Here is a 17,084-nt window from a genome sequence, read left to right on the forward strand (position 1 = left end):
AGATTCCCCCCTACAAACAATTAAATTTTCCTATCATTGGTTTGAACGAATAGAGGAGGCTAGCAAGAACAATATTAGCAGGACAAGTTTGCAAATCAATGTTCTTAAATTCATTTTGCATTGGCATCAAGTGGAGTTGTTTCTTTTGAACTAGTAGGAATATCACCAGAAATTTAGTTCTGACCATTAATATAATTGAATAAGTTAAAAATAAGAATGTTTCGATGAAAACTTCATTTGATCCCGAAGCAAAATGACGCTGTATTTGATTCACAGCTTCCAAATTGTCCTGCTCCAATAACACAATTGTCCGAACCGTGGAAATATTAGCTGACATAGAATTAAACGATCTATTGGAAAAGTACCTTCCAATTTTTAACAGGTTTATTAGGCCTTCTTAATACATGTATCATATTGATGGATGCATCAGTATCAAAGAAAATATTAAATTAGAAATCTCATCCGGCTTGGGACATTAAAATACAATATTTCAGTGATACGAAAAGATTGTTTTTTGATTAGGGACAACCCTATTGCATTTATTTTCAGATATCGATATTTCCATATAGCCAGTTGCCCCCTTCCTCAATGCTTATAATCTAAACTGGCTCCCGAAATATCGATTTCTGCAAATAGGGTTGTTCCTAATCGAAAAACAATCTTTTCGTCTCAGTAAAACACAGGACAACCAAAAAGTCTAATGCAACAAACTGCATAACATATTTCAGTCCGCAGCTTAAATTGTTAAAACATTTTAGAAAGACACACATTGTTGTAAGTTGCTTACATTATTTAAAATATGTTCAGCATTTACGGAAAGTGCAACGATTTCACCAAGTATATACTAATCTGCTACAAAAGGATCATCGAGTCAGTTATAGCTCATAGGAGGCTGAATGCACAAAACTACCAGGCTCTTTTACAACAGCAATCATCTGAATTTTCGGCAAACAGTGAAATATCAAAAGTGGATTTCTCTACAGAATAATGTAATCTGATGAGGAATGTAGAAATTTTAGAGTATTCAAACTGTTAAAATTTGAATTTTAAACATCTGTACAAAAATGTGCGCCTCCAGTAATTTCTGTTTTGCGTAAATTTAATACTGTATGCTAAAAGACTCGTTCACGCAAGAGGTACATACGCGAGTATCACTTGTAATATCAACCGCGTGGCAAATGCATTCGACCGTTATTCACTCTTATAATCGATAGTCAATATAGGTATCAGCAAGCAGGACTGAATGACACCCGCCGATTATATTAGTTTGAAGAGAAGCAATTGAAGCGACTTATCTACGAAAATTGCGTTACACGAAAATTGAAAACATTTATAAATTTGGATAATCTTTAGATCCAAAACCATAAAAACCATTGGTCTAAAATTGTCCCTAGTTTGCATCTATCGTCGATCAACAAATGGTCATAAACCAGCGAAAAAAAAGCGAGCATGAATCAATGTAAAAAAAATCGGAGGCACTAGTGACGTTTTTATATTCAGAAAATGCAAGGGCTCAACGATGGCATTCGGCAAAAGGACCTACTCGGTAGCAAACGTGGCAATGATTGTCTGCTATAACCAAGCCCGCCATATTCTAAAGACCTGCCATTATCAGATTACCACCTTTTTGAATTGGAAACGTGATGGGGCATATCCTTGGAGTAGAGATTAAAAGAATTGTTGTTGAGAAATGTAGAAGAGACATAGAACTTATTCCTATGTAAAATAAATAGCAGCAGTTTATTAGCCGACGGCTTTCCAATTGCAAATACCGTATTCCTGGAACCAGTTATACCCCTCATTCTAAAACCTTTACCTCGAATTTACAAAATAGACATATTTTAGCCACCAAAAAATGGAATGGAAACAGAACAACCGACTGGAAAAATTAAAAGTCGACTTTTGCGCTTTTGTTACTGGAAAACAAGATTCATGGCTATAAAATTTATCAAATTCGCGTGATATGGAGCGGAGCGACAATTGCCAAGCACACTGATATAAGCTTTTAAATCTCTCGTTCGAAAAATATGAACATCGATTGAATTGGGCCAGTTAGAGCATAACATCGGGAAATTTACTCATAAGGGAAAACAAAAACCTGAAAACTACAAAACAGTTACAGTTGATAACGCATCCACACATCGTTGTTTTACTGCTTGTTGCTGCATCAAACATGAGATGGTGTATATTCGTCCGAAAATTCAAAAGTAGACTCTGGTAGAAATAATAAGTACACAGGCAAGTGTAAGTTATTTGCAAACTGAACCAGATTGGCCTATGTGGTAATTAGAGTGAACATCAAGCAACAAGAGTCAATAGTGACATTTTATCGGCAGCTCTTGACAAATTAGTATCATCATTCATTCATTAGTATTTTTTTCGCCGGTGTAGGCAATGTTTTTAAGAGTTCCGGATTTACATTCTAATTTTCTGTTTGAGATATTTACCCAAAATCTACAGGAAACTAATGAAAGTCGAAAACAGTGTAAACATTGAAAACAAATTTTATCTAATGAGCCCAAATTCGGAGAGACTAACAAAAGTTCGATAAACTAACATTTTCCCTTCTAGTTAGAACAATTTTAAAACCTTCAGGTTGTTTGTATTCTGTGTGAAATTTCAAGAGACCAAAAATGTACTTTTGATGATGCTATGTTTGTACGAATTCCGCAGCCAACACAGAAAGATATTTGATGCATATTTTTTAGGGTTTTCGACGTCAGTTGAAATCAGTGCAAATGTTTAATAAATGCCAAAATGCATATGAAGCGAATGTGCCTTCATTAAAAAATGTGTCGAAATGGGATTCCAGACTGAACATTTTTCTTCGGAGGACGAACCGCGTAGAGTACGGCCGAAATTGCCCACTGTTGATAGGAATGTGGAGTTTCCGAAACAGGAATACCAATGCTGCGTCACGAATTATTTTCCATCATTGAAATACATCAAGAAGGCTGAATACAGAAGAGGCAAATCAAGTGTCTAGGGGGCACGGAATTTCGTGCGGTAGGGAAAAAGATGTGGCATGCCATAAACAGATGGGCAATACCGCCCACTGGCAAAGATGCGCTCGCAATCACGTAGCCACACAGCGATGTACTACATCACATACATGGCACTAACACCAGATCTAATGCGCGGAATTTTTCTCGGGCATTTCCCGTAGAAGATCGAACATGCGCAATGATTATTTCCCTCCATAAAATTTCGAACAATAAGCTGAGAGATGAATCTCCTGTGTTTAGTCTTCTTGGGATACATCAAAAAATATTTCTAGTGTATTCCACGGATCAAAAAGAGGCACGCTAAATATTTCTTGTGAAATTTAAAACTGATCAGTTTAACACCTTCGATTAAACGAAATCGAAGCTTGCGATGATCGATTTCAAATAGCAATATGAATGCTCGATCATCAAAAGATATTTCAAGGAATATTCATTTGTGGTGGTAGAAAGCAACACAGGAACCACCCATGTCGTTTCCACGCATGTATGTTTGTAGATGGGATAGGACAGGTTAATTTAGTCTTTTTCTTTCTCATCAATGCTGTTGTATATATAACTGATCATTTTTAACTATTAACCGAAATTCTTTAATAATTAGAATGAGTATCAACCGGTTCGTGATTATGTATTTGAAAAGCGGTAATGGAAATGGAAGAATGAAAACATCAATCAACTCACGTCAACTCTATTGTTTAGCTCGGATCTTTTGTTTTATTACTAAATATACTTTATTACACACGCCATTTATAGCAATATATTTCTCAATACCAATCTAATTTCATGGCGCAATATATTCTCTCTACTTTTTCACTATGTTCGACTTATCGTCGAAAAAGCCAAACCAATAAAAAAAGAAGTAAGTACAACCAATTGAAAAATGCTGAATGATTTGGACGAATACGTCTCAATAAATCATCTAAAATAAGGACAAGAAAAATAATATACCTGATTCAAATTCATAAAATTATCTCTTTGGCACATTGATTCAAAAAAGATGTGATGAGTTTTTGTTCGATGACGGAAACGGATGAAGGAATCAGTTGCCATAAATGTTATCATATCTTATTAGCCACATGCGATAAAACTGATTTTTTCGCTTTCTCTATTTTGTGTCTCTATATAGAATCTATTCCGAATCTTACAAGCAAGTCATTTTATTTTATTTTCTATTATCATTGTTTTCTTTCGCTTCTCTACATCATTTCATGTTCCAGCAGTGGATCAAGTATAGTAGCATGAACGTCAGTAGATAGTCCACCATACAAACCATCTTTAAAATGATTAATGAATACTGTAATGTGTGTCTCATGGTGATAAGTGAATATTGTGCAATATTATCAGTGCATCATCAAAAATAACTCGGAAAATATTGACTGTTATTCACTAGGTCAACTTGTTAATTTATTAAACTTCAATGAAAATGCTTTGAGAAAAGAAAATATTTCGTCTTTCATCTAAACATCTTCTTATCAAAAGAATGTAATACATGAATGGAAATGTTAGATCGTTTAGTAGCACAACTTGTCTACTTTGTAAAATATTTCATTAAAAAATCTCTAACATGCAATCTTATAAATACATACCTTGCTGAAATGCCCGACCACCATGCGAGCTATGAACGCTTGGAGGCCCTTGTCCATACAAGCCCTCATATGCTTGATCGGGGCCAAGCATGTCCTTTAATTTTCACGCAATTATAAGGAAGCCGATATCACGCGCGAGCATTCATTCATTTCGTTTTGCAAATTGTGGATTCGTTTGATATTGTTGAGATTTTGTGAGATATTTTGAAAATAAATAAGAGAAAAAAACAAAATTCAAATAAAAAATACAGAAAATATAATCAATAGCGATTTTCATCGATTTTTGTTATACATTAAAAACAGCGCAATGGAAATAAAGATACAGAGAATTTATGATGTTAGTTTCCGATTTTGAGAAATTCTCCATACAGTGCTGGTCACATTTGGAGCGGTATCTTTTCCGTGTATTGACACGAACATTTGTGAGGCAAATGTCCGCTCTAATTTACAACAACAAAAACCAGTGCACACTTTTAAGCGAATCTTTGCGTACAGCACTGCATTGAGAAACTTAATTATATAACTTAAAACTAGAATGGTTGACGAAATTTGGCACAAATTAATGTCTTTTCGAATTCACCTTGACTTTGCCTTATGCAAAATTTGCATTATGGTCATAAAAATGTGTTCTACAAATAAACAAATATTTGCGAAGTGAAAACAGTGGGTTGTGATTGAGTGTTCGTGTAAACCAAAACCAAATTTTAAAACTGTGTCGCTAAAGTGATATTTAGATGTGTTTATTGCTTTGGTGAAAATCAATAATGAGGATGATGAATGTCAGGAAGTCGCAACTTCTACACAATATGTGCCTGCACCATCATCAATTGATATGCAGAAATTAAAATTTGGTACTAATTGCATCGAGTGTTTATATTACAAATAGATTCGCATAAACACAACAAAACTAAAAGGTAAGATCGCGACAATATCATAACCCAATGGAATGGATTTTTTTCTAGATATACCAGGACATTTCTCAACAAGCCTTGCCGGCAGTTTTTATCTCTATGCATGTATTCTTATTTTACTTATCTATCTTAAAACTAATACATTACAGATCATCACAAACATTCAAAGAATAACGCAAATAATCACTAACCTGTAAATCAGGCCCCATTCCCAAATCATTGTTCCAGATATTGTTATCTTCACGCAAGAGGGAATTTGTGAGCTCGATGGATAAACGTTTCTTATAATCTTGTGGCTTGTCTTCGCTCATGCGAAACAGAACGGCTGCAGCGTATGTGGCAACCCCTTCATTTCGGGAATGAAGTAAATCAGTCAACGGGCCAGTAGCGCCTTCTTGCTCAATAATTTCAGCTCCTTCTTTATCGGCAGCCAACTCGCAAAGTACACCGGCAGCGACACGCTGTTGAGAAAAAATAAATGTATTTAAAAATTGTTGACCACATGTTTGCTATACATGATATATTCGAAAAGTGTATTTAGTCCTAATTTGGCTCATAACCTTATATATATTGGGTTGGGGGAAAAGTAATGTCGTATTTGTGATCGAATTTTAACGCTTTATTTAACATACTTAGAATTATCCGATTTGAGTCAAATATGTGCCGTTTTGTTCGCAACCTTGTTGCCACTTTGCCATTATCCCCCTCTTATAACCCCCCCCCCCTCTTTATTTGCAAAAAACTCAGACAGCCAGTTTTCGCAAGCCTCTTTTGAGGCCAACTTAATAGCACCAAGAGCGTTTTGCATGGACCGGAAGAGATGGTAATCACTTGGTACCAGGTCCAGCGAGCGTTGTCCTGGTGGAACAGAACACCATTCCTATTGACCAATCCATTTTATTGCCGTCTCTGAGTGTAAGGCCGCGAGGCTATTTATTATAAAATGATAGTTCTATGATTGGAAACATTTCTAGAAAGCTTCTTTAGAAAGGATTTTTACCTGCTCCTTCGTAGCTCTTTCAATGCGGAGAATGATATCAAAGTTTTCCGTTCAGCACCAGAACGTAAAGCGAGCGTGGCCAGACAACAATTTATTTTGGACCACAGATCAGAAGCGAGGTGTGGCACAATCATGGTAATCATCATCATCAACGGCGCAAGAACCGGCATCCGTTCTAGGCCTGCCTTAATAAGGAACTCCAAATATCCCGGTTTTGCGCCGAGGTCCACCAATTCGATATCCCTAGAAGCTGTCAGGCGTCCTGACCTACACCATCGCTCCATATCAGGCAGGGCCTGCCTCGTCTTCTTTTTCTACCGGGCTTTCCGGGCTAGATCATCCTCATCCATACGGATTAAGTGACCCGCCCATCGCAACCTATTGAGCCGGATTTTATCCACAACTTGACGGTCATGGCATCGCTCATAGATTTCGTCACAGTGTGGTAATGCAAGAAGAAATCATTGGACCATTTCTTTGATCTGTATCTCCGAGTTTCCAATTGTTCCCTGAGGAATGAACTCTGACTGCACTATGGCTTCACTATCAACTTTCGACTTCGATTGACAGGCTTTCTTAGGCCCAGGAAAACTACTCGTTTTTTTGCAAACTCTGAATTTTCATTTCATTAAGACCATTTCCATATACACATCTTTCATTTCTAGTTATAATTTTCTTCATGAAGTGCGAATCCGTTGCAAAATGGTCCTTTATTCCCATGCAAACTGACACAATTTTTCCTCCTGTTCATCAGCCAAAAGTCAATTAATAAATTTCACTCTTTCTCGTCTCATTTGCAAATTATCAGCGAAAATGCTTTACACGTACCAGTATAAAATTTTCTTCTCCATAAAATTCATGAATAGTCCATCGCTTGTTTGAACGATCCTGCTTTGCTATAACTGAAGAGCTGACGACAGAGAAATTAACATGGCTCGAAAATTATTGCCAAATACAGTTATAGTATCAAATGCGGTCCTGGAAGGGTTTTGATGGACATCGCTCATTTCCTTTTTTCACTATGTTTGGATGCTATAGGTACCCAGGGATCCATATTAATATATTATCTTTATTTATAAAAGTTTACAGCCTTCCCTAACGTAGCTTCTGATATTCAACGTGTATAAGAATGCCCTCTGCGACATATTAGTCATAAAGAGATTCCTGTTAACTTCAACATTAGTAAATTGCGGATATCACGAGACCCGTTCATCGGATGTAGCGCAAGGATCATATAAAAAATGTGCTCTTCACGTTTTTTGGAAAAGATACATACAATTGAAGGATTGAGGAGTTCTAAGTCCGCCTCCACTTGGTGTCGGGCCGAACTAAATGGAGAGCAACTTGCTCCTACTCTTTACGATCCACGTACTCCTCTTTTGGGTTTGATAACGGATACGTACGTTAATTACTACTACGCAGAATTTGAAAGATAAAGAACGCAGATATTGAAGTTAATCAAAACATTCTTCCGTTGACATACTACTATAAAATACATAACTGCAACGTCGCTCCTACACTGGATATCATCTCTTCAACATATTCAAATGTAAAACAAAAATTCGAATAATACAAAATGTCCCTTACCTGAATATTCTCAATTTCATTGAATAACAATCGCACGAAGATAGGAATGACAGCTTGTTGACGAATCAATGCACGATTATGTGATTCTCTTGCCAAAATATGCAAAGCACCAACAGTGCCTTCAACGATCTCCTCCATTCTTACTCCGTCAGCGTAAGCGCTAGGCTGTTGCGATCCTGTGCTTGCTACTGAAGAACGTTGCTGTAAACCAAATGAAGGCAACACATTAAAATTGCATTAACACTCGACTCTCCTAGCTTAAAATCACTTACCCTTTCAATATCCTGATAGGCTCTCATCAACAACCTAACCAACTGATGTATAGCTCCATGTTCTCGCAGCGGTGCATGATTTGCCGGGCATAAAGCCAAATTACGAATTAATCCAATAACTGCCTTAATCAATGGCCAACGCGATGGAGATTGGAGAAGTTTCACAATCACTGATAAACCGTAATTCAAACGCACCGCGTTTTGTGCCATCTCTGAATCGATATGACGTGATGTCAAGTGTCTTAATGCGCAAACAGCTGGTTCTGTGATTTCTTCGCGATCGCCAGCATTAATGATGGTTCGAACCAGAGCATCAACTCCGCCAACTTGACAAACGGTACCCTTATTACGTTGATTATTACATGTCAAATTTGAAAGGATGCCTGCAGCACAAGTTACAACGTTAACATCTGTCGATGCTAACACTTGCACTAAGCTATGCAACAGGCCATCTAATCCTTCCACTTTCGTTGCTGCATCTGATAAATTACGGAGAGTCCACAAACAATTCTGCACTAGACGCTGCGATGGATTACTCAAATGCATGGCTAACGCTTGCATACCCCCTGCATCCACAATTGCAGGTTTATTGCTCGAGCATACCGACAAAACTTTCAATACACGTGATGTTGTCCAAAGCAACTTCTCATAGTCATATGTGCGCATGATTCGTACAAGTTCATGTGGTCCTCCAGATGCTAGAATAATCAATTTGCTCTCCTGATTACCATACGCTAGAATTTGCAAGCAGTCTGTCACAATAGCCAAGAATTTCACATTGTTCCTTTGCAAAAGTGTCACCATCTTTTGAAGACCACCGGCTAAACGAACTGCCATTTTCGAACCATCTTGATGCAGCAATAGATTATGCAAAGTCGTTATAGCATAAAACAAAACCGCTTCAACTGGAGACGAGAGTAGCTTCACAAGGGCCGGAATTCCTCCACTTTTAAATATAGCCAAAAGACCTTGGCTGTGGTGAGATAAATTGTGTAGCGTTCCGACGGCCCCTTTTGTCGTTTCCAAATCGTTACTGTTCGCGATAGCTCTTACCAAAGCTGCAACCATTTGTGGGCTATTCATGATAACATGTCGGGAAGCCTCTTTCTTTGATAATTGATGTACCATCATAGCAGCGTTACAAACAACTACTTGATCCTCGTCGTTTAACAATTTTATCAATTCAGGAATAGCTCGTGTAGCAAGCTCAGCATCATCTTGATAATTGATCAAATTCACAACTGCATGCTTAAGCATTTGCGACGGTTCGGCTAAACGTTGAACTGCAGTTGGCTGCTGTGGATCGTATTGTGTTGATGGGATCTCAATGCCTTCCTCCAATGTTTCTGGAAACATAGCAGCTCGAACACGCTGAGAGCGTGTCTGACTCAACTGTTGATTCATATCATCCACTTGGTCTTGAGTGAAATTCTGTGGGAATCCTTGATCTAAATCGAACATTAGAGGATCACCTTCCATATCTTCTAAGTCTTCTTTGCCGCTCAATGATGGCACTTGAGTGACAGCGCCCGAATGTATTCCAGAATCACATAGATATGAATTCTGTTGCCACATGAGTGTCTGTTCCTTGGCAGACGCCATGGGTAGATCGGGCGGATTATACTGATTGTGCGGCACTGAAAATGAAAAGAAAATATCAAATAGCTGAACAATTTATGAATTACAAAAGAAACAATCTTAGGGCAAATATGCACGTTATAGCTCCCACCAACCTTTCTTCTTCTTAAGGCAATGGTTATATTTCAATTAATGTTTTAATTATTCTGTCAGAGGATAGAATAACTTTGATGTGAAGTCAATCAAAAGTCCTAGTCATAAATAGAGAGATTCCTTGTACCTTGTACCACAGGATGCGTGAAAAATAACGGGACTAAATAAAAAGACCACATAATGAAATCTTTATATTACGAATTTATTTTATCTGTATTTCTAAAAATATTTTTTTTTGTTTTTAACTGAATTGAAATTGTGGAAATTTTCAAACGAGGAAAAAGCCATAGAAACTTTGAAGGAATGTAACGCCCTAAAGCAAAACGTATCGTATGTGATTAACCGTTTCACTCAGTTAAAAACGTATACCGAGCGAACGGGGAAATTGATTCAATTCCAGAAAAAACTCGAAGGTCGGAAGAGTAATTCAAACTACTGGCTTTAGGCCTGTAACTTCCACAGCATTAAGTGATATTGTGGCGCGGCAGGATCTGCAGCATTCGAAATTTATTTCGGATGTTGCGGATGCGGACGGGTAGATGGCGCTGAACGTGGAAACTCTCCACTCACGCGTTTTCAGAATGCACCGGGGAAGTGGAGAGCCAGCGGTAAAAAAGTGCCGTTGGTTGGGACAGTAAGGACCGCATGGAAATAAGTCGGTCTCTTCTGTTCCCAACCGCGACACGGATCACAAGCTCGTGGAAGTTCTGCAAAGTTTGTATTACAAGCGCTCAGTTACATGGCGTCCATATAAATATCAGAAATAAAAGCATGCGAATGTTGTTGGATTAACGTTGTTATTATAATTAGTAGTTTTTTATTGAAGCCTTTCGGTACAAATAAATAAAATCCTTTGAAGTGTTTTTAGACGTGCGTCAGTAGTGCAATATAATATGATTTGAGTGTTCTTTTCCAAATGATTACCACTTCCAGTTTTGCATTTATTACTACACAAAGAAATCTCTTAATTCCAAGCTAATTTGGTAGACGTTTTGATCATCTACCAAAATATGATAAAGAAACTGAAGCATTTTCATTGAAAATAAAATGGGGGGAGTAAATAACAAGAAGAAAGAAGAGACTGGTGCTCTATACTCCACAAAGGAGTGAGCAGGAATAAAAAAGAACACTTGTGCGCTGGGCGATTTAAAATTCACTCAAAGTATTTTCTGTAAAAAGTAATGAATAGGGATAGGGATTTGTAGGCAAGGAACTTGCAAATCTCGAATTTTACTATGCTTTGAAACCGATTTGTAATTGTATTCTATACGAACGATCCTCGACACTATATTGAGGGCCGATAAAATACTCGCTTGCTCCTGCTTTAAGAATTTCTGCAATACACGCTGGACCCGGTGAAAAAAGAGGAGTTCCGACAGGGGCCTCGAGAAAAATCATAACTTAATGGTCATTTTGGGATGGGGAGCAGTGAGAAAAATATTTTGAATACAGAACGGCAGATATCAAGGATTATTGATGAACATTGAGTCATCATCAAAAGGGAAGTGCAAGTAAAAGTGAATTTATTAATACGCTGTCGCAAATATTGATTTCATTCGCATATATCACATTACGAAAAAAGGCTTTCAATGATCCGGTCAGGGACGTTAAAGTCACAGATTGTATCAGGATGAAATCTCCGACAAATTTGAATTCCAAAGCTGGATCCGCCAAAATTACGTTCTGTCGTCAATACTACTCCTCGTTATCAGTGACGTACTTTATGTTGCCTTGTCTTCAGGACGTGGATGAGTTCAATGGACCATGATCTCTTTCCCCAAACACCTCCACTACGATGATCATATCTGTTTGCTTTCTCACCGAATCATGGACCTTGGAAAAAAGGCTCTGAATTTGGAAAAGAAGGGAAGCAGAGTCGAACTGAAAGTAAATTTAAAAAGAAAAATCAAGTTCCTCAGCCTGACTGGTTATTGCTCTCTTCCTATTTCCAGATATCGAAGACTTTGTTTCTGCTGACAGTGGCGTCGAAACCGATGTTGTTCGACGTATTAACATACCCCTTCATTTCTTTGTTTAAAATATGGAAATACAGATAACTGACCACCAGCCTCAACCTGAGGCTACTCTGTGCCAATGTTCTATCTCCACATTATTACATGGAGGAGACATATGATAAGTGATCGACTCGATGGCCCCAAACCTTTACCACTTTTCTCTATCGTATCATCAGGGTACTATGGCCCGACCTAATTTCGAATATCTATATTCGTTTGCTTATTAGACAGATAGACGTGTTGACTAGAAGGCAGAGCGGTAGTGGATGAGATTTAAAGAGAGAGAGAAATGTAACATATTCAAGACCGTAACAGTACACTACACGATTACAGTATAGTCAAGCATTGCGCTCGCCCATGATTATTGCTCTGATTTGACTCAGGTACCCATTCCCAGCTGAGTCGACTGATAGCCGACGTCAAATCAAAAATCACTAAAAATATTGAAAAAATCACTAAAAATATTGAAAAGAGCAAGTTGATTAATAATTTGTCCTGTATTAACTTCAGGTGAAAACTATTGGGAATTCATCTTAGAGGTTACTCTACCTCCCTACGCTAAAAGATATTTCGGACAATGATAGCTAAAGCTTTCGAGACCTAGTGCCGTCTCATAAAGCCGAAAAAATTCAGAACTGCATTTACGGCAATTTTCTCAATTTCATCACGTCAGCGACAAGTATTTGCGTCAATCGAATTTGACCGACTTCAACTTTTGAGGAATTATAGGAAGCAAACTCATAACAATCCAACAACTAAAAGCCAATCATCAAATGTGATTAATCTGAATATGATCACCTTTTCGGTTGATAATTGGAGAAAAACACCCCGTACCTACCTCCCAAGCCAATGGTGGATGTGGTACAATTGAAACTTATATTCCAATAAGCATAGGTTTGTTTAATCTTGAGTTCTTTTGTTATTATTCAAAATAAATTCAATACATAAAATCCAAATTTTTATTTTCATTTTGTCCGGGTATTTTCCACGCACCCTGCATTAAATGTGAATTCACGTATATATGTTGCTAGTCTCTAAACTGAAGCCAGAAATTCAAATAATAATTATTAACACGAAATATATCACTCAGATTTTGTACATTCGTGCGTTAGAATGAGAGCTGGCACTTATTACTATGTTCAATAAGCCACGGAATATTCGGTAGCCTGTTATCAGATGATGACCCAGATTCTGTGAGGGATGCTAAGGTAGATAGCACTTGATTCGTCCTTCTCAGGAAAAATCGGTCACAAAAATTGTTTTCACCAGCAGCAAATGTATCTTCAATACCACTGTACCACTTTAATAAAATATCGCGTATACCCTTACTCAAATCTGATTTTACGATGTTTGTCCTCAAGTAGATCAGCGCTTAATCCATTAAAACCCACCTTTCAAGCATTATTGAAATTGAAATAGTAATGAGCCGAAATACTTTAATGAGGTCTTCTAAGGATAGAAATGGTTTCAGTACGAAGCATCGCAGCCTAAAGTAGCCATCACAGCCCCAATACAAACTGGGAGTCCGTGAAAGTTACAAAATACTAACCCTATTAGATTTGATTCGTAAATTGATAAACGGTTGACGAAATGAAACTTCATTCGACATAGTTTTTTATTTGTTTATTTGTATCGAATTATACGAAATCTGCGACGATATGATTACCCCCGAGCTTCCAAATGAAATAAATGGATCATGAAATAATTCATGATTGAAATTAAATACATATAAATAAACATTTACCAAACCTGCCGCACAACACCTAAGTAGAGCATCACTTCAGTAATCGTCGGCATGATACTGGTTCGCGAAAATCACTTGTTCATTTAATGAAAACCGATTATATAGCGCCGAAACGCAAAATCTAACCTTTTCCACAAAACAACCCGTTGACCCACTACTTTATCAGCTACCCACTATTCATCGTTGCAGTGGCTACACCGCTAGAAATATTTTATTTCTACAATTTTCAAACGTTCAACAAATATCCAAGAACTTAATAATCCACAAAAGTATTATTCAGTCGCAAGAAAACGAACTGATTCTTCGGCATAGATATTTTTTCCAGAACGCAGAACATATCCACCGGCCTAGAGATATGGCTACGCCATCAGCCGCTTCTACCATCGCCGCCACAGTAAGTAAAAGAACAAACAGAATAAATCCTTTGAGAATATAAAACTGGAAAGTTGGATTCTTAAAAGTTACATACCAATATGACGTTGATGGAGATGACTTTTTTGTGATGCATTTCTTATTAAAAGGGACTCGTTGCATGCATCACATCTTTGTAAGGATATAACTTTGATTTCGTTTTATCAATCATGTCCCCTCGCCCATTTTGTTCTTGGCATATCTTTTGAAGCATGCAAGGAATATAGAACTGTGCATGCTGAAATATATGTGCGCACTTGAACGTCAGAAGTATTCTTTGATAAAGTCTTGAGACAATTTCTAGTAAGAATGGCAGGGAAACAAGTGCTTCCTGGTTCCAAGATACGTAATGAATTGATAAGTATAATCCAACAAGTTAAACGTCGTAAATTCGTAAGACTGATTTCAACTGTAACCCGTTTAGATCGGTGAATGTTGTAAAGCTATCCGTGATCCGTGAATGGGGAACAAATATCTTGATAAATAAATTATTTAGCAATGAAAATTCAAACGCCCCTTATTTTGTAGTTTGCGGATTAAGAAATTCGTCTTTTGGCAACGAAATGAGAAATTTCGGCATCAGCATTCCTAAATGATCACCAATAAACACTTACATCAGCCGGCACTGAAGAAGGGAGCAAGTTGTTTCCGAAATATCCATATATATCGAATAAAACATCATTACTAGCAACGGAGACAGTGTTGAGTTTTAATTCCCCTTACATCATTTTCAAATTATCGTCTTACTAGTGCTTAAACGCGGCAATGCTCCGGCGGGCTTGTCAGTTACGCCTAAACAGTCCGCAGTGGGTGGGATGCTGCTAGCCTGTCAGACCTAGAGAATAAGTATGTCAGTTTCACCAGATATAACACCATTTTGATTGATACCAACAAAGGCGCTGACCTAGTAGCCAGAAAATTTAAGAAGTCGTCATCAGTAACCTGCTAACCTATTACGCTGCAGCGGCACTAGTTAAAACTACCGATAATAGGCAATCGATAATCTCTGTTTATATCGAATGCACCGATAATAGGCTGTCAATAGTCTCTGTTTATATCAAATGCAACTGAGTAACTGGGATATGACTTGAAGGTAGTGGGCAATCCCCAGTTAAAATACAAGTACCTCACTTTGGCCTACCCTTACGGATAAAGAAATTGACAAAGCTATCATTTTGGCTACTGGTGTCATCAACAGTGCTACAGGCAAAAATACTAAGCTGATAAAAGTCGTTGAAATGCAGCACCACAAATCTTGATACACCTGAAAGTCAAACAGGCTTGGCGCAGAAATCTGTCAATGCCAAGCATTAATCTCCGGTATTAACTATCTGAGTACTCTGATCCGGGAAATGGCAGTGAAATTCCGCAACAAGGAACTTACCCAGGAGTTAGTTAATATCAAACCCGGGCCAAATGAGTTCCAACATATAAATAAGACGACGGGTTCTAAGAACTTCGTTTTTATCAAGAAAGGGGAATCTATCTACAGTTGCACAAGAAAAGCGCAAACATTAAGAGGAATATTTTGAGACTCAACTCAACACTCCTTCGTCCGACAATAATCCAGCTATCAAATTCAAAAAACAAAACCTTCGTTGCTGAATATAAATAAATTGTGCAATTTTGCAATTCTCTACTTCGCGTCTTTCTCCGTGTAACACGACAACCTTTCTGAGTTATGTCAACTGACGGAAACTATCAGAATCTTCAACAGTAACAACTCACCCGAACCCGACGAAATCCCTAATTTCGTCTTTAAAAACTACCCAAGACCTCAATGAAGTCCATAGGGAACTTCAGGCTCATCTTACTATTATCTAGCTTGGGTAAGTTTTTTGAAAAAGCATGAATTGCAGGATTGATCAAATATTGCGATCTCGATAACATTATTTCTCATCCAAAATTTGCTTTCTGGCTGAAAAGAGAGCATTGCTATACGCTACTCTAACCTTTACAATATCTTTGCAACTAACGTCCTAATCCCTAAGAGCCTTCGTGCCTTCGCCGTAACAAGACAGCTAAAGCGGTATTCGCTAGTTCTTGGAAAATACTACCGTAGCTGGTCTATATAAAAATCAATAAGGCCAAAACGCAAATCGCTACTTTTCAGAGACAGTCTAGATACCCACAGTGACCAAAGTACCCCGATAAAAACTTACGAGTTTCCGAGTAACAGTGGTTGTTTTTTTCCATGTGCTACTCCCATCTAACACGACAAAGAGAACGTTGGCCAGGAACAGCTTAACTTATTGGTGGTGTTAAGATGTTTGCATTTTCAGATGTCGGACAAAAAAGCAAAGCGCATTTAACACTGTTGAGGCGGGAGCGACATCAAAATCGATAATGCCGTCAGTTTTTTTTTCAATTTCACAAAGATAATAGTTTCTTTTTATATCTTGCTCTCTAAATCGAGAGGAGCAATATACCAAACACTATATAAATTCGCTCAATGAAATGAAAGAATCCGGATATGAGTTGCAAGGCACTCGAAAATCTTTAGAATGAATAGGATTGCCGCGAATCTAATTCCTCAATAAGGGTCTAGAGTCGATTCCGACGTCATGTCATCCATTGTCAAGGCTATTCAGAAGGACTGCAAGGGACAGCGGGTGGGAATAATCTAAATTCCCGCCAACAGATGAAAATCTTTGAGATCAAAAGGGCTATATTCTATATGCGACTCTGGTCTAAATTGTAGCATTGACCAGCGCTATAAAGTAGAGAAACGAATTCGGCATACAACCCTTCTCCAAACCCATTTGTTCCCGATCTCTCATTGACTTCGGGTTCAGCACATCGGCACTTCGGACTTAACGTCCTGA

General features: G+C 37.8%; 1 protein-coding gene across 5 annotated transcripts in view; it reads right to left on the reverse strand.

Annotated features, from left to right (window-relative positions):
* Positions 1–17,084, reverse strand: part of LOC119657965 (armadillo segment polarity protein) — a 43,925-nt gene that overhangs the window by 8,419 nt on the left and 18,422 nt on the right. For 3 of the 5 annotated variants that reach the window (XR_005250188.1, XM_038065169.1, XM_038065170.1), the window contains exons 3-6: positions 8,359–9,995; positions 8,087–8,287; positions 5,691–5,960; positions 4,589–4,682 (exon numbers count right to left, since the gene is read on the reverse strand). Coding sequence is in view for 3 of the 5 variants with exons in the window: in XM_038065169.1 (XP_037921097.1) it covers positions 4,589–4,682; positions 5,691–5,960; positions 8,087–8,287; positions 8,359–9,995 (2,202 nt within the window). In the remaining 2 variants the exon portion in view is untranslated. The remainder of the gene's footprint in view (positions 1–4,588; positions 4,683–5,690; positions 5,961–8,086; positions 8,288–8,358; positions 9,996–17,084) is intronic. The other 2 variants (XR_005250189.1, XM_038065171.1) reach the window with 1 other exon arrangement.

The sequence above is a fragment of the Hermetia illucens genome, chromosome 5 (assembly GCF_905115235.1).
Source record: "Hermetia illucens chromosome 5, iHerIll2.2.curated.20191125, whole genome shotgun sequence".
Classification (NCBI taxonomy): domain Eukaryota; kingdom Metazoa; phylum Arthropoda; class Insecta; order Diptera; family Stratiomyidae; genus Hermetia; species Hermetia illucens.